This window comes from Leopardus geoffroyi, chromosome X (assembly GCF_018350155.1).
Source record: "Leopardus geoffroyi isolate Oge1 chromosome X, O.geoffroyi_Oge1_pat1.0, whole genome shotgun sequence".
Lineage (NCBI taxonomy): Eukaryota > Metazoa > Chordata > Mammalia > Carnivora > Felidae > Leopardus > Leopardus geoffroyi.
Genome location: NC_059343.1, coordinates 107,728,359 through 107,754,773, shown reverse-complemented (window position 1 = coordinate 107,754,773; position 26,415 = coordinate 107,728,359). Strand labels below are relative to the sequence as shown.

Below are 26,415 nucleotides of genomic sequence, written 5' to 3'. Positions count from 1 at the left end.
ATTTCTCAAAATTGCAAATAATTATTTGGTTATGGTAACATTTATGGCTCACTGAACTACTGATCTGTTTTGAGTCTAAATGATGCTCTAAGAATACATACTTAACCTACAAACAAATAAATGAACAAACAAGTGTTTACCCCAATATGGAAGAGGGCGCTAACAGGCTTGTGGTCACTGGTTTTTAGTTCCATATGACTCCGGTAATGAAGCTGATTAACATTTGTTCCTCTCCAAAGAATCCGGTCACACCAGGCTGGAACCCGACATTTCCCACTGCAAATAAAGAAAGGAATTATGAAGGGAACATACCACACAAGAATGTAATACCTACCACACTGGTTTAGACCAGGGTTAGGCCGTCTTGTTAAATGCTTCTCCTTCCCTAATGATCCCAACTATAATATTCCCTACTATACCGCAAACTCTGTAAAGGGTCTGTGTCTGCTTGTTTGCCACTGAATCTCCAACCCCGAGGACAGTGTCTTGTGCAAAGTAGGTGCTCAGTGATTAGTTATGTAATGAATGAATAAACAGTGCTCCCCAAATTAGCATTACATCTTTAACAACACTGCCCCAGAGGAAAATATAATAGCATCTTCTTAAGATATCCTCAGAAGGTCAGGATTATACTCAGAATACTTTGCTCTATGACATTTTGCAATGACATTTCACAACAGATAGACAACTGGTAAGAATCTAAAAATCCAATGCTATATTCCTAGACTGGGCTTGATCTCTGGAAATAACTAGAGATTTCTCCTTTTCAACCTAGACTTTCATGACTAGCTTCTTCAAATAGAGATGAACTAACATCTAAGCATGCAAGTCTGAACATATAACAGCCCATAGAATACCAAGGGTAGGGAAAAAGCCTAGTCATCATTCAATTAAAATAAGTAACACCTTGTACACCTAAGCCACAAAGTGACACACATAAGTTCTTATCAGTAGCTCTTCAATTGACTCTCAAGTCAGGTGAGTGGAAGAAACAAGGTGAGGTGTACAAGATCTTTGAGTGTCACTTTTCACTTGCTGACCAGCTCGCTCAGAGCACAGGAATGCAGACCCCTCTCCACCCCATCCTAGTGCTCTCTGAATCTAAAGTTTAATCAAGCTTCTGGGCTCAGCCAGCTAGTACGCCACAGGGAACAAAGAGACAGTAGGTAGAAGGCAAATAGTTAGCAGGAACATACTGACAGAGGTACTTAACTGGGGATTATCAGGAAATCAAAGGGCCCCCTGGGCAATGGTTCTCAGCTTTCTCTGGCAGTTGCAGAGGTCAGGCCCAGGCATCAGTATTTTTTTAAATGTTTTATTTACTTTTGAGAGACAGAGAGCATGTGAGCAGAGGGGGCAGGGGACAGAGGATCTGAAGCCAACTCTGCACTGACAGCAGTGAGCTTGCAGGCATCAGTATTTTTAAAAGTCCCCCAATAGATTCTAATGTGTGATCAGGACTGAGAACCATTGTGCTGGAAGAGCCTTTTGTGACTCAATTTCTGGTGTTCACAGTTGAAGAGTTGAGAAACAATTTGGATAAAACAATAAGAACAGGACAATAGATAAGGAAATGGGAGGGGGTCAGAAAGGTAAAAATCTCAGCAAGTCTGTTGAGATGATAGAAATAAGGCACTGCAGACAGCCCATAAAATTTCAACAAAAGTAATACTTTAAGATAAATTCACCTGTGAGTACACATGCATTAAAAACTCTTGGGGCGCCTGGGTGGCGCAGTCGGTTAAGCGTCCGACTTCAGCCAGGTCACGATCTCGCGGTCCGTGAGTTCGAGCCCCGCGTCGGGCTCTGGGCTGATGGCTCAGAGCCTGGAGCCTGTTTCCGATTCTGTGTCTCCCTCTCTCTCTGCCCCTCCCCCGTTCATGCTCTGTCTCTCTCTGTCCCAAAAATAAATAAACGTTGAAAAAAAAAAATTTATAAAAAAAAAAAAACAAAAAAAAAAACTCTTCTGTAACAGCACTGAACCATTAGGTCTTTATATCTGCATCTGGCATGACCTAAAAATTCCTAGCCGTTCACCAATCTGTAGGGACAGAAATAATACCAGGCCTGAACCTATTCTGTGACAAGGTTCTTGTCACTTTACCTGGAATCCCATCGGTCTGTTTTAGAGTCATACTTATAAGTGGGGATAAACTTGATTTCTCCTTCAGTGAAGTCAGCAAAAGCTTTTTTCTGTGTGCGCTGAATATTTAGCTAGAGATAGAAAAAAGCATCACATAAGCAGGGTAACACCATCTTAATACAGGTGATTATCAGGTTGATCAACGATTTCTAACTATCAAGTTTCATTGCTTTTGCAACTGTCAGAGTGCATAAATAAAATTTCTGTACCTTATGAATTAAATCTTGCCATTCCCATGACATCTAAACTCACCCACAGATAGAATGCTCATTATGTGCAAATCACTAATTTTTTATTGCTAATAGTCGTTGGGTGGGGCACCTGGGTCGCTCAGTTAAGTGTCTGACTTCGGCTCAGGTCATGATCTTGTCATTGGGAAGTTCCAGCCCTGCATCAGGCTCTGTGCTAACAGCTCAGAGACTGGAGCCTGCTTCAGATTCTGTGTCTCCCCCTCTCTCTAACCCTCCCATGCTCATGCTCTGTCTCTGTCTCTCAATAATAAATAAATGTTAAAAAAAATTTTTTTCTAATTTTAAAAATAGTGGTTGAGTAAAATGGAAAAATGAAATAAGAATAATCTTTCTCTGAAGTTGGACAGGAATCATCTAGCGCAATTTTAATTTTTTAAAAAAGCACACAAATGTTGAATGGATAATTCCAAAAGCCAAATTCAGTGAATAGTTATGGATCGTTTTGAAAGTTATCCTCACTCAAATACTCTACCAGAATTACATAAGACTCAGAATTTATTCCAACTGTACCCCCTTTGGAAACATGACAGAGGAAGAAATGCAAAGAAATTAGCCAGTCAACCTCAATATGAAGAAAGAGCCCAAAAAGACTCACTATATATAAAAAAAAAAACATTCTACTGCAAAACTCCTACATTTTTACTATGTCTAAAGGTCAAAAAGGCTTTCATAAGGATTTAAAGACATTAAAATCAAGTCGAAACATTTTCTTCCCTCTATAAGAAGTGTTCACTTTTAGGGGCGCCTGGGTGGCGCAGTCGGTTGAGCGTCCGACTTCAGCCAGGTCACAATCTCGCGGTCCGTGAGTTCGAGCCCCGCATCGGGCTCTGGGCTGATGGCTCGGAGCCTGGAGCCTGTTTCCGATTCTGTGTCTCCCTCTCTCTCTGCCCCTCCCCCGTTCATGCTCTGTCTCTCTCTGTCCCAAAAATAAATAAACGTTGAAAAAAAGAAATTAAAAAAAAAAAAAAAAAAAGAAGTGTTCACTTTTAGCAACCAGTATCCATAAGCTGAAGTAAAAATTCAAGTCATGTGCCAGGTTCCAAGGCAAATTTACAGAAAACTAGGTTCCTGAATACCAAGTTTTATATAAATGTTACCAAATCAATGCTTTTCCCACAGGTTTTAACATCTATAAGCCAGCCAGGCCCAACTTCTCAATCAGTTCCCATTAGACCACAGTCTGTGCTATTTATCCCAAACTTCTGTTCTTCCCAATCCCCTCACAGGGCCTCCCTCTTTTACTTCTATGCTGTTTCTAAGACTGCCAAGTAATCATAGAGCAACATTCCCTGTCCCATCTGCCAAACCGCATCAACATAGCTGAAGGCCCACTTCCTCCAGGAAGTGGTCTCCAATTAACCCCACCCATTATCCAACTTATTTTATATAAATCTCTAAAATGTCTTCTTGATAAAGACAATGAACAAATGTTATATTTACTTTTTATCTCCCCTTCTCCTATGCAAACGCTCAATAAAAGCACTACAAACCTGTGTGCATTCGCTGCATCGCTAGTCACACTGTTTTCCCAAGACAATGAGACCTTTCCATCTATTCCTAGAGTAAGACACACCTCCCACACATATATCTCATAAACCGAACAATTTTATCTGCCATCTAGGAACATACCCATAAAACAAAAATTTACTTACCTGGTCAAACTTCAAGAGTCTCTGAAGGTCATTCTTGTTTATAAGACTCTTCACTTCATTGGCATCAGGCATGCAAAGCCTATAGTTCAAATCTCCCAACCAGATGACAACACTGAAGATCAAGAAATACAGGAACAGAAGTAGCAAGAATTACCATAACAAGTCAATCAGAGAAGAACAGAAAGAAGAAAACTAGTAGATTGTTGATAAGGATTCATTTATCACTACCTGACACAAGGAGTTTAAGCTGTAACTTATCCTCTGGGGGCAAGTACTACCAACACCTGAGAAGGACTAGGGATTACCAAATAGGTGGGAAGATAGGCACTCCATACATGAAGAACAAAGAGAGGGAAATACAGTATATGTGTGGAATTCAGAAGCTAAGGAGTTAACTGCCTAAAAGAAGCATGTAGTTTATTTGCTGGACTAGCTCCAAAATTTTGTCTGGCTTCCTGCCCCTCTTCCAGGGGAAGAGAATCTGAACATTTTCTGCCTCTCTGAGCCCTGACATTCTGCAGACTCTTAACTAAGGTCTGCGTGGTCTGACCAGCTATGCACCATAGCCAATTTGCCTACTCCTGCCCCAGATGAACAGTCCAAGTCTCAGGCAGGAAGGAGACTGGCTTGCCACAGGCCCCTAGATGAGCTGAGAGTCCCCCCACAGGGAAGACCCAGAAATTACCACACTAAAAAGGATTCTCCTGTGAGCTATCTCAAGTCCTGAATGGGTCTCTTTGCCAATCTTAAATGCAACATGAAATGTCTGGAATCCTGAGGAAATAAATTTAAGGCATTTCAGGACAACCTCATGACCATTAACGTCAAGGCCTTGACTTTACTACCATGAAGCAGAATTCTATAGGATCCTCGGGGCACCTGGGTGGCTCAGTCAGCTGAGCGTCCGACTTCAGCTCAGGTCATGATCTCGCGGTTTGTGAGTTCAAGCCCCGCGTCAGACTCTGTGCTGAACGCTCAGAGCCTGGAGCCTGCTTCGGATTCTGTGTCTTCCTCTCTCTCTGCCCCTCTCCTGCTCATGCTCTGTCTCTCCCTCTCTCTCAAAAATAAATAAACATAAAAAAAATTTTAAAAAAAGAATTCTATAGGATCCTTATTATTGAGACATTATGGAATCAGGCCAATATCACTACTCTTCCCTACTATTTTCCCAAATACCCTACTCTGTGCTGATCCTAATATGTTAAATTATCTTTTGTTTTCCTAATTCCCATCTCAAATCACTTATTCCAAATCACACCACCCTCTCAGAATTTCAATTACCAATATGAATTTCTTGAAGACTAATCATTTCGTACTACCCAGTCCATCCCTCAACTGATTTCTGCTTGTATTCTTATTAAGTCCATTCTTCACAAACTTTTCTCATATTATCCTGTTGATCCGTTGTTGTCTACATCTCCAGTGCCCCAATTCTTAATGATTCACAGCCATTAAAAAAATAATATAGATATAATACAATATATATATAATGCATAAATTAATATAATACATACACACACTGGCTTGGAATGAGACCCACAATAGGACAATACAGTCCTCTATAATGAGTGTGCATGTGTTTGTATATACAGAAAGGTCTAGAACAGCACTATTCAAAGGAAATAAGATGCATGTCAGAGATGTAATTTTAAATTTTTTAGTAGCTGCATTTAAAAATGAAAAGAAACAAGTGAATATAACTTTAACAATATATTTCATTTAACTCAATATATCCAAATTATCATTTTGACATGTAATCAATATTGAAAAATGGAGATATTTTACATTTTTCTTACTAAGTCTCTGAAAATCCAGTGTATAGTTTATGCTTACAATACATCTCAATTTGGACTAGCTACTTTTAAGTGTCCAATAGCCACCTATGGCTACTAGCTATCACATTGGACAGCACAGTTCCAGGATACACACCAAACTATTAATAACACTTTCCTTTGAAGATAGAAACTGGCTAGGGGACAGCAAAGTGATTTCTACTTTTATCTTTTATTACATTCATAATAAACATTTCTATTTTATAATAAAAAACAATAAAGGGGTGCCTGGTGACTCAGTCAGTTAAGCACCTGACTCATGATTTCCATTCAGGTCATGAGTTCACGGTTTGTGGGTTCAAACTCCACATCAGGCTCCACACTGGCAGTGCAGAGCCTGTTTGAGACTGTGTCTCTTTCTCTTTCTCTCTCTCTCTCTCTCTCTCTCTCTACCCCTCCCCCACCCATGCTCACTCACTCTCTCAAAATAAACTTAAAAAAATTTTTTAAATAATAAAAACTGACTCCAATTGACACACCCCTCCAGCATTACTCTTACATGCCCACTAACAGAACCTCTGATAGCAAATCTGATTTCTCTGTCTCAGTGAATCTCCTCAGTGAATCTGCCTCAGTGAATTCCTCAAAAACCCGCTCTTCTTTGCAACTCCAATCCCTAAATAGTATTCATTCACTCTTCACAGTTCCATAGTTTCCTACCAGTTTAATCTCGTTTCAGCCCCACTATTCAAAGGACAAAGGAGATTTAACCACTCACTCATGTTTCATGATGTTCAGCTGTGGGAGTGTCTGGTTTGGGACCACAAAACTCATTCGTGCACAGATGTCCTTATAATCTTGGTTCCTTCTCTCAAAGTCCTCCACATGGGCAGCCAGGTGAGAATTGACAATGCAAAAGGTAGTGTTGTGAAATACAAATCTCACAGCTACCCCACCTTTGTTTCCCTGTTAGCAAGAGTAATTATTCACAATTAGTACAAAGACAGAACTGGCAGGTGAATTTCACATGGACATAAATAATAATCAAGCTCATTTCCAAAGTAACTCACCATTTTCCCCATGATTCCAGTTCCAACTGTTTCTGTAGCAACATCACGGACATACTGCCACTGGTCCTTTCTGGCAAATATGAGGAGCATCATCCCAACAAGGCGGACTAGCTGAACCTACGAGTTCCAGGGAGTTAGAAAAAGGTTCATGTTAATACACTCTTTGCCACACATCTAATCCCACAACTAATTTTCCACCAAGAAGATATTAATGATGTTCAAATCTGAATCCAAACCCTTTAATTTCCCAGTGGACCCCATACAAAGGAAACAAAATTTCTCTGGGGAAACTCTAATCCAGCTCTGATCAGTTGGAGATAAAAATCTTTGGGGACATCAAGTATACTCAGCTCTAGGATACATTATTTTAATCAAATCTATGTATGTATGTATGTATGTATGTATGTATGTACGTATGTATGTATGTATGTATCTATCTATCTATCTATCTACCTACCTATGTATCTATTTTAATCACTTTTAAACTTACCAGGAGTAGTTAGCATTAAAAAATCAAATCTAAAACCCCTATCCCAGCTTATTCCTTTTGCCTCTCCTTCCTAGTTTCTGATTTCCAATTTCTTAAGAAATTAAAATTTCTAAAATAGCAATCTTTTTTTAAGTATGTAAACTAGAGCTAGAAATATGTCTGAAATATGTGTTAGTCAGGGATCTATGTGAGAGGAATAACACCTTCAGGATTTTTATTACCTATATCAACTGTTGGAAGGAGTGGATGAAAAATATTCAGAGGACTCCTTTTAAAGGGGTTACTATGGTAACCATGTAATTAAAATAACTCTTCTGGTAGCCTCTACCACATGCCTTCCAAAGACCAAGAAATTAGCCCACCTTGCTAAAGTCAACTCTACTTTTGATTTACAATGTTTAGAACTCATTTAAATTCCACAATACTTCTTCCTGATTCCACAGCATACCCTATGTACCCACATGCTTCAAACTGCTTTTCTGTAAAGTATCTGGTTCTGACCAGGTCAGTGAACAATTTTGATCTTAAACTCTTACTGTTACTCTGTAAGTAATTATCATAAGCTAATTATCATTCTGAGAATAAAATTCTTTTTTTTCTCCTAAAAGCTACCTAAGCAATGAAAATATAGGGTCAGAAAGCTTAGGAAAAAAATTATTTTTAGAAAATAGGTGTAAAGGACTATTCTGCCCTATTGCAATATTACACACAGAGAAGAATTCAATTAAGCCATTCTTTTGGAACAAGTTATAGATAACAGAATAACTTCTAGTGAGTTCTATTTAGTTGTATACTAATAATGAAATGCAGCTTACTTTCTTATACTTGGCTTTGGAATGCAAACCCCTCTCTACAGCCATGGACCACTCTTGTTCCTTCACAGATTCAAAGTAGAAAAAGGCTTCCGTGCTCAAGTCCAGCTCTTGGAATCTGAAAAAAACACGAAGACATGAGATCTATACATATCCCATAATTATCTCTGACTACCTCCCATCCCATTTTCTGAGACATTAGGTGGAAAGGGAATGGGGAAAGAGAGAAACTTTATAGAACTGGTCCACTGACCCAGGTGATCAGTAAGGACAAGCAACTTTGTTTTCAAAAGACTCTTTATAAGTATATGCACAGGTTATGCAAAACATAAACAAACAAACAAAAACCTCCACAAGGGATAACAGTGGAGCTTTGCTTATATATCCTAGGAATAGTCACTGTTGGAAATGACCTCAAGTCTCAGTTGCTGTTAAGAATATAGTTTTAGGGGCACCTGGGTGGCTCAGTTGGTTGAGTGTCTGACTTCGGCTCAGGTCATGATCTCACAGCTCGTGGGTTTGAGCCCCACATCGGGCTCTGTGCTGACAGCTCAGAGCCTGGAGTCTGCTTCGGATTCTGTGTCTCCCTCTCTCTCTGCCCCTAACCCACTTGCATTCTGTCTGTCTCTCTCAAAAATAAAATAAACATTAAAATATATATATATATAGTTTTATTTGGGGGCACCTGGGTGGCTCAGTCAGTTAAGCACTCGACTTCGGCTCAGGTCATGATCTCACGGTTTGTGGGTTCGAGCCCCATGTCGGGCTCCGTGCTGACAGCTCAGAGCCTGGAGCCTGTTTCAGATTCTGTGTCTTCCTGTCTTTCTGCCCCTCCCCTGCTTGTGCTCTCTCTCTCTCTCTCTCTCAAAAATAAATAAAGATTCAAAAAAAAAAAGAATATAGTTTTATTTGCATTTTGGGATGACTAGATGTTTCCTTTCACCATTTCAGGTATCATTCCTTTCTTATCTCACAAATTTGACCCACAAGATAATTCTCACATATAGTCTATAGTAGGTTTTTACCAAATTGTTAAAAAAAGGAGGGCAAAATGTCATGTAAACTAATACCAAACATATAGCCAAAAGGAAATTCCAGATGTGTTCTTTACCCAATGCAGTAGATATCAGGAGGATTCGAATCACAGTTCAGCCAAGGTTCCAGCTCACTATCTGGAGACTGGCCATTCACGTTCCACGTTCCAACAAAAAATCTAATACATAATATGAAAAATTACTTGAAAACAAAGGTCAAGTATGAAGCAATGAAAGTTCTCTCATCACTCTTTATACAAGGGTATATTCACAATAAGCCAACATAATTTCTCAAAATGTTTTGCTATACACATATAAGAAAAACCTCTTGCATGTAGAACACAAAGGCAGTAGGCTCATTCTCTAAATTTCATATTAGGTGAATCCACAAAAGGAAACCAAGTCTCTATTTAAAAAACATAAAGTTAATTGCTCTACCACATTTCCTTTCAATTAAACTCCATCCAAACTTATACTTGAAGGGAGAGCTTGTAGATGGGGAAAAAAGGTATCTTCATGCTGTAAATACGTCTGATGTGGATAACTGTTCCATAAGGAGCTATAGTTGAATCCAAAAACTCATTTCCCAAAGGATTACAAGGACATCTGTGTAGGAAATTCTGTTGAGGCAGATATAGTACTAAGGGGGAAAGCAGAAGGAAAAACTCATAACTGTCTTAACTGTTTACATACAAAAATAAGCATCATGGGGAATATGAGGAACTATAGATTTTGGCGTAGGGATACAGTTATAATTGAATTATAACAAATGAGGCTTAATGGGATGTATGGGACTGGAATCTTGGACTATTAAGGGCACGTGCCGTTCACAAACAACAAAGAAAAGTGTTGCTGCTTTGCACGTTGGGATATACACCACACCACATCAGATACCACTCATGCTAGGTCCAGAGAAGAAGAGATTGACAAGCAAAGGTGAAATGAAAAATATGATACAGAGAAAAGAAGAAAGAATCCAAGACAGACCTCTCAAACAAGAGGACTGGGTGAAATGTTCTTTAGTTAACTTACCAAAGTAAGCAAGTTAAACTAGTGGTAATGGGAGACTTTAATCTTCTAATATTGGTGAGAAAAAACTCAGCAGTCCAGAAAGATAAACACATTTGCTTAGGGAATGTGCTAAGGGATAATTCTCCAGTACATGTGAGTTTGATTTGGTTCTGAGTAGACAGAACCATTAGTAGACACGGTATCATTAGTAGTTAGAAAATCCAAGGGAAACTGTAGCATTTGCTACAGTTTTGTATATATATATGTTTGTATATGTATGTCACTGACTAATATAGAGATAGGGGCTTGAACTGGCTGACCATTCCTTTTTATTATGCTTTGATTCTTAAGCTAATTAAACTAATACCTTAAGTAACAAAAGGACATTTTATGCCATACCTCAGTAAGTAGAAGAGAGACTAACCTGAAATTCTGAATATTGACATATTCTTTCTCTCGCTTTGCCAGGATATGTTTGATGAGACCTTCTCGCTGCCCAGACTGGGTATTTGGTACAAAGAGCTTCCGCATGGTGTTGGTCACTTTGGGCTGTTCCTTATTAGGAGCTTCTTTGTCACGTGGAAGCCTAGCAAATAAATGAGAAATTCAAAAGTGAAACTGCCTAAAATATAAAAGTTCCTAAATGAGAAATATGTTATGACATAGGACTTACATTCTATTCACAGAAGGGGGTGGAGGTGGGGGTTCCCGATGAATCCCTGTAGGATGATTTTGTGAATTAATTTTCTTGTCCAAATTCATAGATGAAAAATTATCCTCAAATCCAAGAAGCCCTGAAGTACACAGAATCCAGAATCAAAGGGGGAAAATAAAGATAACATCCAAATTATCCAGGATAGACAGAGCTTTTTGCCTTCATCACAGTGGTTTTGATTTGATCACTATTTGCTCAATGGCATTACCAAACAGAAAGGTATCACAAGGAGAGTGATAAGTTAGACTGGGGGAAGAAACACATCTGTCCCTGAAGGACTTGACATATTAACTAGAACAACAGCAAGTTACATTAATTTGGAACCTGAATAATAACAGCTAACATTTATTGAAGACTTAGCATAATGTCTGGTTGATAGTAAGGGATTATATTATTATCTCTTTTAATCATCACAAAGACCCCATATGGCCAGTAGTGTTAAAAATCTTCTCATGTTACAGAAAAAGAAATGGCAACTCAGCATTGTTGAGTAACTTGACCAAGGTCATATGTAACTAGCAAGTCGTAGAATTGGAATTTAAACCCAAGCAGTTTGGGCCTGGAGCACGCCAATCTTTACCACACTGCTAAGCTGGCTCCTGAGGAGCTAACATGCCACAGAAAATATCAGGAATGAACATCAGTCAGTGGGCATGAACTCAATAAAACCACTCCATAGGAGAAGGTGTCTGAGATTGACATTAATCCACACTATCTTATCTGTCCAGATAAAATCTATTGACTCTGCAATGATCATAGCAACCAGGCAAAAGAGAATCTTTTCAGTACCTGAAAAAGCAGAAGGTTTGTCCTTAGTGTCTAATTTCTGGTACCAGCTAGATGAGTCCTTTGGTTCTGGAACAAGAAGCTGTGACTGAGCTAGAGAGATAAGAGTCATGGTCAGAAACAGGGGAGCCCTTCACTGAGTGAATTTTACCATAACCAAAAGCCATTCATTCAGCACTCCTCAAATGCAGGGACCAGAAGCATTCTTGCATGTAAAGGAAGAGACTAAGAGAATGAGGGCAGCTCTGGGATGATCTGGGAACAGAAGGAGGATTACTGTCTTCAGTAACCTGTCCATGCTATGACACTGAAGATTCTGGAAAATGGCTCAGTGTCCTTCCTTATAGCTGAATACACCTGTTCTCTAGCCTAACCCTGGTTCATTCCTGAAGGAAGAAAAATCAGCTATGAAGACTCAAGGGGTGAGGTACTTTGCTAACGGCTGCTTGCCTCTGCATCTGCATGCCAGAATGTCACTACCATTCAAACAAGTAGAAAGAAAACTGCTGAGTCTTGAGTTACCTTCCTGAGCAGCAAGGACCTCTGAGAGGAACTTCAAACAATGTTCCTCATCAGGGATTTCAAAGCGGCGCTCCCTGGTCCAGTCTCCCTGAATCCGAATTTTGCAGCCACCTAAAAAGAAGTGAAATCCATACACATACAGCTATGGAATATGTGCTTTCTTGGGGTCAGATTCTCAACTTATTAGTTTAACAAGAGAAGGTCCAGATCACACATATTCTAAGACTTCTAATGTAGGAAGCATATCTACAGGATCAGGGGATTTGTTGTGGTGGGGTTGCAATACAGACAGGGAAATCTAAGGGGCCGATGAACTGTGTCAATGAACAGCCCAGTACAGTGATATTGAAATCATAGTCTCCATTGTCAACGTAGGGACCAAATTCTAACAAAAGATCAATTCCCCAACCACCCTCCTCCCATCTTCCAGCCGTAGATTCCTACCATTTCAAATACAGATCATATAGTAAGAGTACCTAAAGCATAAAGGGAATAAAGAAAATAAGATGGTTTGCTCCTAGGTACACATTGTACCTAGACAATTGAATTTACAAACTAATTAAAAAAGAAAAGAGTAGTGGAATTGGTTTGAATTATTCCGGAAAGAAGCATCTAGATCTCATTACCTCAAGTAAACAATGCATATCTTTTTTTTTTTTTTTTAATTTTTTTTTTCCAACGTTTATTTTATTTTTGGGACAGAGAGAGACAGAGCATGAACGGGGGAGGGGCAGAGAGAGAGGGAGACACAGAATCAGAAACAGGCTCCAGGCTCCGAGCCATCAGCCCAGAGCCCGACGCAGGGCTCGAACTCACGGACCGCGAGATCGTAACCTGGCTGAAGTCGGACGCTTAACCGACTGCGCCACCCAGGCGCCCCAAACAATGCATATCTTGAATAAACATATGAAAGCAATATAATGACCTATGACTAGGAGTGGCCTGGTTCAAGCACAGCCAACTGGAAAACAGTATAATTAATAGTAAAGTTATCTAGGACTTTAGTTTCTTATGTGTCTAACATACTGTCTCCCTTTTTCTGATGCCCTAGTTCTCATCCATATCAATGGTCTGGATATGGTGATCCAGGAAACCTATGTACTTGTTTATATTCTTATTTAACTGACTTACTACATATATTGCTTTCTCATGCTCCTGGAAACCATAAGCTCCTTGAGAGCAAGAAGTGGGCTACACATACAAGTTATCCAACACAACACTTCTGAGGAGCTCCCAGACTGTCTGGGACGGAGGGGCTTCTCAGGACTCAGGACTTTCAAAGCGAACACTGGGAAAGTCTCAGGCAAACCAGGATGGTTGGTTCCTTTACTGGTGACAATGAATGTCAGACTTCTCAGACAGAAGGCATTTAATCAATGACTATTGAACCTCTTTCATACTTGTAAATGACAAAGAGATGAGAAAATGAAATGAAAATCCTACTTTCTTATGTTGGAAATCCACTTGTGAACCTCTGACTCTTTTTCCTTTGTATTTCTGTAAGTTTCTATCTTCACAGATTTAGTGATTAGAAGAAAAGAGGTAAAAATACTGAGAAAGGAGGCACCCAAGCAGACCACAGATAAGAAAATTACTGAGGGTGTTAATGTAAAGAGAAGAAAAAAATGAAGGGCATGAATAAAGGCTGTCAGTTATCGCAGCCTTGAAGATACAGGGAAAACCTCCTTCAGGGCACAAGTAGTCCTCCCTTTCTCAGATAATTTATATTAAAAGTAGAAAAGAAATTAAAAGATCAGTCTCTATCTGATAAAACTTAAACAATAATACATTTTCTCTCTCTCCCACAATCCTTGAAAGATATATTTTAGCAAACACAAAAAATACACTGACTCATTTAACAGAAAATTCCAGAAATTGCTTACAAAATAACATTGGATGTTCTCTCACCATGTTGTATGGGAAAGAGGACAAATTATCCCATGACCCAACCTTCTACTACTCTTCCTTCCAAAACCCCCTGGCCTCTTTGTGACCAGCAGGCACTCCTATATCCTCAAACTTCTCCTCTGAACATTCCCTATGTCTCTCAGTAACTCTCAACAAAATGCATTAGAATTACCAGAGGCATTTTTAGAAAACAGACATTTGCATCCCATCCCAGGCCAATAAAGCAGAATGTCAGGGAGTGAAGCCCAGGCACTGGTAGTTTTTAAAATACTCCCCAAGTGATTCATGTGCATCCAGATTGAAAACCAAAGACTCATCTGCAAAGTGGCTTATCCCTGGATGTTGTTTATGGTCTCTCACACCCTATGGAATTTAAGACTGGTGTCCTTTTTTGTCCTAACGCCAACTCTAGACCATTCCCTCTTCTCCTCCCTCAGGACAAATCCTTTCTCCTTCGAGGTTCACCCACTGGGCTATACCAGCTTCTTCCCTTCCCTCCCCCATGAGATCATGTGCCATCCTTCCCAAAACTTCTGAATCCAGGATTCAATACCTGACTCATATGACTTCCTCTCCACTCAAACTCTTGGCTTAAATTTGAGTCCCTTCCAAATTAACACAGAAAACACAATAAACATCTTCAACTTCCTCATGCAATGACCTTGCCCCACCATCTCAGCTACCTACTCCCTCAGTCCCTATGGGGACTCCCTCAGTTATACCCTGAAATTTTTCATCATAGAAACACTATCACCTCATAAATCTCTAATTAAAATACCCAACTCTGACCTGCTATTTCCAGCTTACTTGCTCAAATGGGAACCTCCAGCCTTCTACTTAGTGTCCATTCACACACTCCTACATTCACTTCCCATTTTATCAAACAGATGTCATCATTAAACTCTGTTGCAGGGGCGCCTGGGTGGCTCAGTCGGTTAAGCGGCTGACTTCAGCTCAGGTCACGATCTCACGGTCCGTGAGTTCGAGCCCCGCGTGGGGCTCTGGGCTGATGGCTCAGAGCCTGGAGCCTGCTTCCAATTCTGTGTCTCCCTCTCTCTCTGCCCCTCCCCCGTTCATGCTCTGTCTCTCTCTGTCTCAAAAATAAATAAAATTTAAAAAAAAAACAACTCTGTTGCAAAAGCCCAGAACTGCCTTACCACTCTGTTCCTCCACAGCACCTACCTGATTAACTTTCAACCCTCAGAAATCCAACTAACTGCCTTACTCCAGAGGGAGTAAACACACACACACACACACACACACACACACACACACAAATTATTACAAATTGATTGCTAACTTCAATCTGGCCCTCTATGATAGGAAGTAATGTTAAGTTTCAATAGTGGAAAAACTATTTCGCACCTCCTCATTTATCTGTGGATCCCCCTCTTCTCAAACCCTCTCATTCCAAGCTGATTGCTTCACCTCATGCTTCAGAGGAAATGGAAGGCACCACATGGAAAGCTACCTGTGTTTGTACCCATCTTCTCCTTTCCCTTCTGATATAAGAGGAGCCCTCCTATCAAAGACCACCTTCTCTTTGAATTATAACCCCTCTAGTTCTCTCAGGAATTTTACACTCACAATCATTCCCTAGACACCTCCCCCCAATATCTTTCATCTCCCCCTTTCACAGGCTCCTTCCCATTAGCATTAAATTAAATTGCGCCTGGTGACTCAGTCTGTTAAGTACCTGATTCTTGGTTTCAGCTCAGGTCATGATCTCACAGTTTCGTGAGTCTGAGCTCCACGTCAGGCTCTGTGCCAACACTGCGGAGCCTGCTTGGGATTCTCTCTCTCCCTTTCTCTCTGCCCCTCCCCAACTCATGCTGTCTCTCTCAAGATAAAATAAATGAACTTTAAAAAATTAAAAGAAACAAATTGTGTTCTAAATTCTCCCCATTTGAAAAACAATAACCTTCCTGGACCCTGTATTTCCCTCCAACTCCAGTCCATCTCTACATTCCCCTCCACAGTAAAGCTTTATTAAAAACACACAGTCACTACTTACCTCCCATTTCTCTCTTTAATCCATTCCAATATGACTTTGGCTCCCACCACCCCTCTGAAATAGCTTTGTTAAGGTCACCAAGAACCTCCAAATTGCTAAATCCAATGGATCCTCTTCAGTCATCTTATCAGACCTATCAGTAGAAATCAATAGTTGACCACTCCTTGAATACTCTTTTCCAAAGGATTCTATGATACCATCCTCATCTAGTTTGCCTCTGTCTTTGATCACTAATTTTTTAGTGCCCTTTGAGGTATCTCCTCCTCTATCTAACCTTTAAACAAGCAGAATTCCTTAGCGTTCAGTCCTAAACCTTTTTCTCACTCTGTATCAGCATTGTCCAATATGGTAACCAATAATCACATGTGGCTACTGAGTACTTGAAATGTGACTACTTTGAGGAACTGAACTTCTAATTTTATTTCTAATTAATTTAAATAGGCACATGTAGCTAGAAACTAACGTATCTGATAGCACAGCTCTATTTTCAATCATATCATCTCTCAGGGTTTCAAATACATCTATGTGCTAGTGGCCCAGACCTTTCTTTAGAGCTTCAGATGCATACATTCAACTGTCAATTTATAATCTACACTCAAATGTCTCAAAGAAATTTCAAACTAAATATAGCTAAAACTGAACTCATGACCCCCTCAAAGGAAAACTCATTCCTCCCACAATGTTCTCATTTTGGCAGATGGTACCATCATCCACATTCATGCTAGTAACCTAAGATTCATCTCTGACACTTCTCTAACTTACCCCCATGCCCAAACCAACCTCTGCTGATTTAACCTCTGAAAACATTTATCAAATCCGTCTACTTCTCTCCGTTTATACTGCCACCATACTCATAGTCTCTAGCTTAAAAACTGGAAACAGCTTCCTAACTGATTTCCATGCAAATGATTGACACCCTGGGATAAAATCCTTCATATTCTTCCCATTTTTTTTAATATAAAAATCCAGATTCCTCACCATGACTTACAAGATACTACTGGATCTGGCCTTACCCCATCCTAACTTGATGCCTAAGCCTTGTTCCAACCACCCTGGCCTTCTTTTATTTCAAAGGTGTCAAGCTACTTACCCAATTTGAGACCTTTACACATGTGGTTCCTTCTACCTGGCATACTTTTCTCTCCCCCATTTTTACCCGTCTTACTTAGCCCCTCTGGTCTCTATTTAAATGGTACTTATTAAATAGGCCTTCCCTGACCATGCCACCTAATTTAGTCAGCCCTTTTATAAACTCTTTGTATTTCTCCTTGATAGCATTGATCAAAACTGCAATTATGTAAGTATCTATACCTTATCAGTTTAAAGTCTGTTTCCTGCACTATTAAATGAAGTACCATGACTATACTGCTTTCTGATATATCCTTAGACCAGCACAGTGCCTGACACATAAAAGGTATTCATATTTTTATATGATGGATTATAGGTATCTGTGTGACACTAGTACCAAACAGCACAGAAGCAAGAACAAAAGCAGGAGCAGCAATCTTAGCTATGTTGTTCTCTACTGATTCTGCAGCACTTAGAACAGTGCTTGGCAAACAGAAGGCACTCAACAAATATTTGTTGAATAATGAATAAGGGAAGATTTATTATTAGGAAATTAATATAATACAGTCCATCGATGGGACAAATAAGTAATAACAATATTCCTTTACAATACAAATAGTGTAAAGACATCTGATAAAATTCAATATACATTCATGATCTTAAAAACCACACAAACTTGAAATGGAGTTTCTTAATATGGTTTTTTAAAAAAACCCTATCAAATCCACAGGCAATAATGTCCTCAACAATGAAGCACCACCTGAGGCTTTCTTACTGAAAATAGGAGCCAAACAAGGATTATCATCATTATTTAATATTGGTCTTAAAATTCTCATTGGTATAATGAGACACAAAGCAAAACTAATAGTTGTAGCTACTAAAAAGGAAACAAAATTATTATTTGTAGATGACCACAGCCGTCTATCAAAACCAAAAACAAAATAAACAGAACCCCCAAAATTTAAAATATATTTCTATAAAGTGGCTAGATAAAAAATAAATATCTAAAACTCAATAACTTCTCTATATAATAGAAATAAGCAATTAGAAAAAGATTCCACTGACAACAGCACTCAAACAAATAAAATGTACCATAAAATCCTTAACCTACAAATGTATGATATATATGAAGAAAACACAAAACGTTACTGAGAAATATAAAGAGGACCTGAAGAAGTAGAATGATAGACCATGTTCCTTGACAGTGTCTTAATTTTGTAAAGGAGTTAATTCAATAAAATTTGGCACATAACCTATGGTGAAATATTAGTCTTTAAAAATCATGTTTTTAAATAATTTTAAATGACATGGAAAAAAGTTACAATATAATATTAAATGAAAATGCAGGATAAAAGCTACATATAAAGATTCCAATCATATTGGGGCATCTGGGTGGCTCAGTCGGTTGGGCGTCCGACTTTGGCTCAGGTCATTATCTCAGTCTGTGGGTTCAAGCCCTACGTCGGGCTCTGTGCTGACAGCTAAGAGCCTGGAGCCTGCTTCGGATTCTGTGTCTCCCTTCCTCTCTGTACCTCCCCCGCTCATACTCTGTCTCTCTCTCTCTCAAAAATAAATAAACATTAAAAAAATTTTGTTTAAAGATTCCAATCATACAAAAGTAGAAATAGAAAACTGGAAGGAGATACAATATTAACTACAGTGCTGATCTCTAGGTTGCAGAAGCATAATTTTAATTTGGTACTTTAAACTTTTCTAAATTCTTCAAATTGTTTATAATGAAGATATGTCTATTTCCTCTACAATCAGAAAAAAATTATTTTAAAATGTTTAATACCAACATGCAGATAATGGGAAAACACATATTTATGTTAAAATCAGGACTACAAACAAACCCAGGGCCTCCCTCAAGCAACATACTGTGTGCTTTAAAGGTTTATGTATGAAGCCCAAGGATCATGATAAAATCTTATTTCACTGCAAATATTACTAAATGGGCAGACGTAACAAAGGATTTTATTCAAGTGGTTACTGAACTATTACCTTGCTGTGATCCAGTAACTGGAACTCTGGACATAACAACACATGGCTAATTTCTATGTAGGCAAGGCCAAAACAACTAATGCCATAAATGTTTATGAGAGAAAAAGCACAGCTCAGTTTAACTTTTTCAGCCTTAGATCAAATATCTATTTCTACAGCAAGAACAGGACATTTCAACATCTTATTTCAGCAGCAATGCCAGTCACTGCTGAAATGCCTTTGCTCAAATTTTGCTTTTTTAGTGTTGTTTCTGCCTTCTCCTTTCTAAGCACAGTAAGACAGAGATAGTAAGTTATTTGCTCTCTTGGATACCTGCACAAGTCAGCAGCTGGGTTTATTTAGCCTTTCAGAATCAACCGTTAAGACTTCTAAAATCCATGACCAATGAAAAGAATAATAAAACCCAAACCAGAAAAAGCCTATCTAAACTGTTCAATACAAATTAATGGTGGCAAGTACAGAGACTGTTTCTAAACAAAGTTATGTATAACCCATAGCCCCAAGGTAAGGGCTAAGCCCCACTATCCAAGGACTCAACCAGAAGATAAGGCAACCACTTTGATTTACATTTATATGATCACAAACTCTTTTCCATAGCAACCACAGACTAGTCAAGGTAGCATTCAAGTGCCCATTTTCTCCTCCCCATAACACAGTACAATTAGATGATAAACAGAGAACAGCTTGCACAGAAAGTCAAGATGATTTGCTTCAAACAGATAAAAATGAGAGAACTGAAACAGTGAGAAGGAAGATCATGTTCTTCCTGATAAAGGGATGCCTTGAGGGAATGGAAGTTAAATAAAAGACCAAAATTACTTTAAGGAAAAAAGGGTAGCTTGGGAAAAGCAAGGTATCTGGTACGAGAGTGACTCTATAGCCTCCCAAAATGATAAAATAAAGGAAAAAATTATGATTTAATATCCAAAACTAAAAAGCAAGTCAGAAAATTTTTAAAAATATAATAGCAGTTAATGGGGCGCCTGGGTGGCACAGTCGGTTGAGCGTCTGACTTCAGCCAGGTCACGATCTTGCGGTCCGTGAGTTCGAGCCCCGCGTCGGGCTCTGGGCTGATGGCTCAGAGCCTACAGCCTGTTTCCGATTCTGTGTCTCCCTCTCTCTCTGCCCCTCCCCCGTTCATGCTCTGTCTCTCTCTGTCCCAGAAATGAATAAACGTTGGAAAAAAAAAATTAAAAAAAATATAATAGCAGTTAAAATAAAAACAAAACCACTCATAAACCTTATGTGCTTTAAACATTTTCTGGCTCTTTCTGGAATTTTTAATTCCACAGTAATGATTTAACTGATGGCAAAAATACTGATGGCTCAAAGAAGTTCAGCATTAGACAAGCAGATCATATTTTCAACTTTTTAAAGATTCTTGCCAGCCACCTGCTTTTTCTTATGCTTAGCCTAAATGTTTTTGGGAGGACAATGCTAATTCACATGGCTGCCTTAAGAAAATGAAGAATAGAGGCGCCTGGGTGGCTCAGTCAGTTAAGCTTCCAACTCTTGATTTCGGCTCAGGTCAAGATGTCACACTTTGTGAGATCGAGCCCCTCGGTGGGCTCTGTGCTGACACAGCAGAGCCTGCTTGGGATATTCTCTCTCTCTTTCTCTCTCTGCCCCTCCCCCACTCAGGCTCATGTGCGCCCCCCCCAAATAAATAAATAAACATTAAAAAAAATAGAAAATGAAGAATACAGAATAAGACAGTAAAATAAAAATGTGCCAAAAATGGTGTCTTAAATATAGTGGGTATTCAATTAAATATTTGTTGAACAAAAATCAACTCCACTCAGAAAGATACTCACTGTTTGAAGCTATATCAATCAAAAGAGTTTCTTCTGCTTCTGAGGGAAAAGAAGAAAGAACAAGATTAGGGAAGGGAAAACCATTCATTACAACTAAAAGAAGTACATGCCTAAGTAAATAACTGCTTCTCTCAATCACCACTCCTAGGTCTTACAATACATTTTACAAATCCTTTGTTTTTTTGTTTAGCATTTTTAAAAATGGATTTTGGTAGCACTAGGTTCTAAAGATTATGACAATTCAACTAAAAGAAAACTAAACAAATAACTGAATGGAACAACTCAAAGCAAATCAAGCAACGACAACAGTAGGCAATATAAGAACATGTTAATTCAAGTGAAGGGGAGTTTAATTCCCCTCAACCAAAACATACTGACGTTAATATAATCTGTGTCATTTATTCTTTTTTTTAAGATTTTATTTTTAAGTAATCTCTACACCCAACATGGGGCTTCGATTTAAAACACTGAGATCAAGAGTCACATGCTCTACCAACTATGCCAGGCAGGTGTCCCTAGACAATTCTTATAAAAAGTCAAGAAAGTGACCCCAAAGGCCCAGAAGTGAATTATTTTCTTAACTTGGACCTAGTCTCTGAAAACTTCCAGCAATCTCCTTTCTTCAGCCTTTGCCATTTTTAGGATCAGAGAATACCTTCAGTTCTTGACCTTCAGGCTACAATTTAATACCTGGGTCGGGTCTACCACACCCAACAAGGAAGTATAAAACAGGGCAAAGCACAGTCTCTGTAGTTCAGAGCTCGGTTTTCTCTCCTCCCCCGGCTGTCCTGAACTTCTTTCCTTAGCTCCAGTGTCTAGATCCAACCCATCTCTTCCTCTCGGACTTCCCTGGATTTGGCCAACAGCACCTGTAAGACCCTCCTGGCTAGTTGAACTCTGGGTACTGACTCCCTAGGATTAGTCTGGATCTACCTTGGCCAGATGGAGTAGCCTCAGCCTTTTCTAGCTCCTTCAGAAGCCCAGATTGTATATTTGGCTGCATTATTCAGTTACTACAGAAGCTATGGTAAGGGACTAAGTAGTCTAATATTAAAAAAATAGCCTCAATATCCTTACTAGCATGATGAATCAACAGACAATAGTGAATCAGGACATAGTACTTTAAGTTCCCCACTGTTCTTCAGTAACTTTAATTCCTTAAAACCCAAGTATTTATAGACTTATCAAAAAGGATGCACAGGCTGGGAAACAAAGGATGTGAAAACTCAAGGAGGTAGCCATTCTAGATTTGTTATGGGGAACAACTATGTGTGCACACACATATTTTCTTAGATTCCAACCTAACAATCTACCTTATATTTCTTATTAAAAACAATACTAAGAGAAAGAGAGTTAAAGAGACTGTAGAAGTAGTACAAAAAGGTAGAGGGTTAATAGGATGCGAAACCCTAAAGTTGTGTTCTTTAGTTTTTCTCCTCCTTAAAGGGCTAGGTATGTAATAAAGGGTACTACACCATGAAAAGTAAAGTGACCACAGCAACTTACTATGGCAGGCAAGTGCCTTGTTCAACATGTAACTCTCACACAGGTCAGGCTAAACGGCTATTTCACTCTTCTACACAATGTGGAGACTGTTGTTTTTAATTCTCAATACAATGTTGTCTTAAAAAGTCATACCCACTTAGTATTTCTACTTACAGGAATAAATCCTAATATGAGATGTGCAAGAAGATTTATGTACAGAGATATTCATCACATTACTATTTAAACTAGCAAAAAATAACTCAAATGTCAAACACAGGAATACTTACATTATAGGCTATTCATAAAATGGAATAGTACACTACCAATTTATAGCATGGAAAAGCACTCATAATATGATGGCATGCAGAACAGACAAAAAACTACATATAGTGTGAGTTCTGCCCACCCTGAAAGTTACATGTGGGAAAAAAAAAAGGGAAAATGTTATGTGTTTGTTCCTGAAGGATGGGAATGTACTTATTTTCTGTATACTTTTCTGTTCTTTCCAAACTTTCTACAGTATACATATTACTTCTGTGATAAAAAAAAGTTCAATGTAGTTTAAAAAAGAATCCATGCAAGGTAAGATTCAAGTTTTTCAAGAAGCTACAGCTGATACAGAATGTTTCTTTCTGACAAAGCCAATGAACCTACTGGAAACATAATGCATTTGTTCTCTAGTAATCAATTTTCCTTCTACAGCAATGTGAGACGACAGAAGCAACACTTCCCACACAAAGCTCCCAAATTTTGAGTCTCATTGTAGCAGATGAAACAACAGATTTTCTGTTCTCTGTCCCCAAATTTGAGGGCACGAAGCCAAATATGTCCTTTCTGGAGTATGATTCACCAACATCAAGGTCTGAGAATCAGCACAATTGAGTGTAAGGTATTAAAATCTGGTAAGGCATGTTGCCAAATGTTTTAACTTCAAACAGTGTGGGGAGAAAGTACTGAATGTATGTGAATCCAGTGACCTTGATACTTTACAATGAGCAGTGTGTTTGTTAAACCAAGAATGTCATTTAAATCCACATAGAAGTCCATAAGCATAAAAGACTACCTACATAGGTAAGAGACTACATACATCTCTAACACCCAGCCAGGGAAGCAGGTGAGTCTATATACATATTTCAGTATAGCCCTTCAGCACTCATAGACAAAGTATTTACCATGTTCTCAATGGTAGCTTAGTAATGTTATAACTTTATGCAAAGACTAATACATTTCATTTTATGTGCAGTGACATATTTAAATATGTATGGTATTAGACAATGCAAGAACGACTAAGGAAAAACACCGTAAAACTAGCTAGGCAATTAAAGCTAGTACCTTGAACGCATCTAAAGTGGCTATTTATAGGAATGATATCTTGAACATGCTGTTCCTTCTCGCGCAACTGGATTATTAACCTAGGAAACAGAAGAAGGCATCAACGAATGGCTACTGAAAAACCCAAACATTTAACAACAAAATATACTGCTGTGTTGTTACACAAATCTGGTCCATATTTATTAGACTTACTATATCTCATATTACTTACTATATCTCATATATTTCCTGGATCTGAGCATCATGACAGTGAGATATCACTCGAGATCTAAGAGAATGTTAGTGACGATCAATATCTGAATACCCACACTGTACTATGCCATAAAGAATATATAATAGTCTATGTCCTAAAAACAGCTTACAATCTCAAAAGCAAGGATTATAGTGCATACACCTTCAGAGTATGTATACTAGAGCAAAGAATAGCTAGGTGTGAATGCCATGAGGGCAGACTTATGATTGCATTTTCACCATAGTGTTTCTAGCAACTATCACAGTGCTTGGCACATAGCAGTCACTCAAGTTTGCTGAATAAGTGAATTAGAAATTTCATAAATTAGCTTTCAGATTATATTCCTCTGGCTTTTACCAAAGAATGGCTCTATCTCTTCAAACGACTATACAGGTTCATGGAGAAGTAAGAAGAGGTGCTCAGCCAGCTGGATCAGTTAACATAACCTGTGACCAAGGCAGCAGATATCACAACCAGTGCCTTATATTCCTTGTGTTTTACTATGGTTTCCAACTTCATGCTGGTATTTCTAGGTAAACATAACTGATTTGGCCTCCCAGTACGAAATGAAGGACTTCTAAATTCCTAGGTACTCCTGAAATATTAATTTTCATTTACTGCTTATCCTTAGTGGCCCAGGATCAAGGTATGACCTACTGGTAAAACGACCATTCTGAACATCTCCTAGCTTCCCCAAATCAAGCAGTCTTCAGGTGGTTCTTTTTGCCAGGAACACTCTTCTATTCTTTCCAAGACCCAGCTCAAATATCACCTCCTCTTTGCAGCTTTTCCTAATTCCCCCAAGCAGAAGCAGTCCCCTTTGTTTGGTCCCCTTTGTTTGCCCCTCTACTAGAGCATTTACACCCTTCATTGCAGTTATATTTATTTCCTTCATTGATTTGAGCTCCTTGAAAACAAAGACCCTATCATATTCAGTTGTCTCCTGCCTAAGAGATGCTCAATAAATATTGGTTGAATCAATTTCACTAAGTTTCACTAAGCTATAAACAGAGATAAATTTCTAAATATAATTTGTTCAACCTGACATTAAAAAATGTCATTGTTTTGAAGGGCTTTATTTCTAGTTTGATGTCTTCTCAGGGGCTTGTTTTAGCTTTTTGAATTTTTTTCAAATGTATTAACTTTAAAGGAGATCACATGGGGAAAGGAATTGCTCAGATAGAACTAAGGGAAATAAAACTATTAATGCTGTCTTTCTGCTCTGATTCTGCATGCCTAATCTGTAGGGGTTCATATTTTAAGGTGACTAGAGGAACATGGGGCAGGCTCCTTTCAATGTGAAAAATTCATGAGTCGAGCAGAGTCCTATAAACCCAGATGGAGATCAGAAACTAGATAAAAAGCAAGAGTGAAGGAGGAAGAGCTTACTTTGGGGAAAATGAACACAAACCAATACAATCTCCAAGAAATGACTAAAAAGACAGTGTTTGATATTAGCAGTTAAAGCTTGAACTAGGTTGTACTGTTAAAAGCCCTCACAAAAGGGACAACATAGATGGACCTTGAGGGCATTATTCTAAGTGAAATAAGGTAGAAAAAGACAAATATCATATGATCTCACTTATATGTAGAATCTAAAAACAAAACAAAACCAAAAAACCAAAATCATAGATACAGAGGATAGGTGGTGGTTAGAGGTGGGGGGTAGGTGAAATGGATGGAGGGGGTCAAAAGGCTCAAACTTCCAGTTATAAAATAAATAAGTCGTGGGGATGTAATGTATAGCATGGTGACTACAATCAATAATACTGTACTGTATATTTGAAAGGTGCTAAGAGAGTAGATCTCAAAAGTTCTCATCATAAGAAAAAAATCTATAACTATGTATGGTGATGGATGTTAAGGAGCCTTACTGTGGTCATTTCACAATATACACAAATATTGAATCGTGTTGTGCACTTGAAACTAATATATGTCAATTATATCTCAATTTAAAAATGCAACCTCCCCCCAAAAAATCCATCACAAAACAAAGATCAACTTGGAATTTAAGTCAATTCCACAATATCTACCATGTGTTAGTCACTAAATAAATTGTAGCAAGAATAGGGTTAAGAAGTATAAAAATTCTTCTGGAGTTCATGGCTGGCTCAGTCAGTAGAGCATACGACTCTTGGTCTCAGGGTCATGAGTTCAAGCTCCATATTGGGCATGGAGCCTACTTAAAAATTTTTTTTAAAAATTCTTCCTAAATGTAATCATTACTTTCAGAACAGAAAGATGAAAAATAATAGGTGTATGACAAAACAATGGAAATTAGAACTTGAGTGTTGTCAAACAGA

At 38.6% G+C, this 26,415-nt stretch overlaps 1 protein-coding gene across 5 annotated transcripts in view; it reads right to left on the bottom strand.

The window, feature by feature from the left end:
• The window catches only part of OCRL (OCRL inositol polyphosphate-5-phosphatase), a 57,874-nt gene that overhangs the window by 21,816 nt on the left and 9,643 nt on the right, over positions 1 to 26,415 (bottom strand). For 4 of the 5 annotated variants that reach the window (XM_045470620.1, XM_045470616.1, XM_045470619.1 and 1 more), the window contains 13 exons: positions 23,881 to 23,960; positions 21,064 to 21,102; positions 12,259 to 12,369; positions 11,740 to 11,829; positions 10,909 to 11,029; positions 10,660 to 10,821; positions 9,302 to 9,403; positions 8,194 to 8,308; positions 6,889 to 7,005; positions 6,597 to 6,784; positions 4,047 to 4,158; positions 2,105 to 2,214; positions 141 to 276 (listed from right to left, as the gene is read on the bottom strand). In XM_045470620.1, coding sequence (XP_045326576.1) covers positions 141 to 276; positions 2,105 to 2,214; positions 4,047 to 4,158; positions 6,597 to 6,784; positions 6,889 to 7,005; positions 8,194 to 8,308; positions 9,302 to 9,403; positions 10,660 to 10,821; positions 10,909 to 10,997 — 1,131 coding nt within the window. In that variant the 5' untranslated portion in view covers positions 10,998 to 11,029; positions 11,740 to 11,829; positions 12,259 to 12,369; positions 21,064 to 21,102; positions 23,881 to 23,960. The remainder of the gene's footprint in view (positions 1 to 140; positions 277 to 2,104; positions 2,215 to 4,046; positions 4,159 to 6,596; positions 6,785 to 6,888; positions 7,006 to 8,193; positions 8,309 to 9,301; positions 9,404 to 10,659; positions 10,822 to 10,908; positions 11,030 to 11,739; positions 11,830 to 12,258; positions 12,370 to 21,063; positions 21,103 to 23,880; positions 23,961 to 26,415) is intronic. The other variant, XM_045470618.1, reaches the window with a different exon arrangement.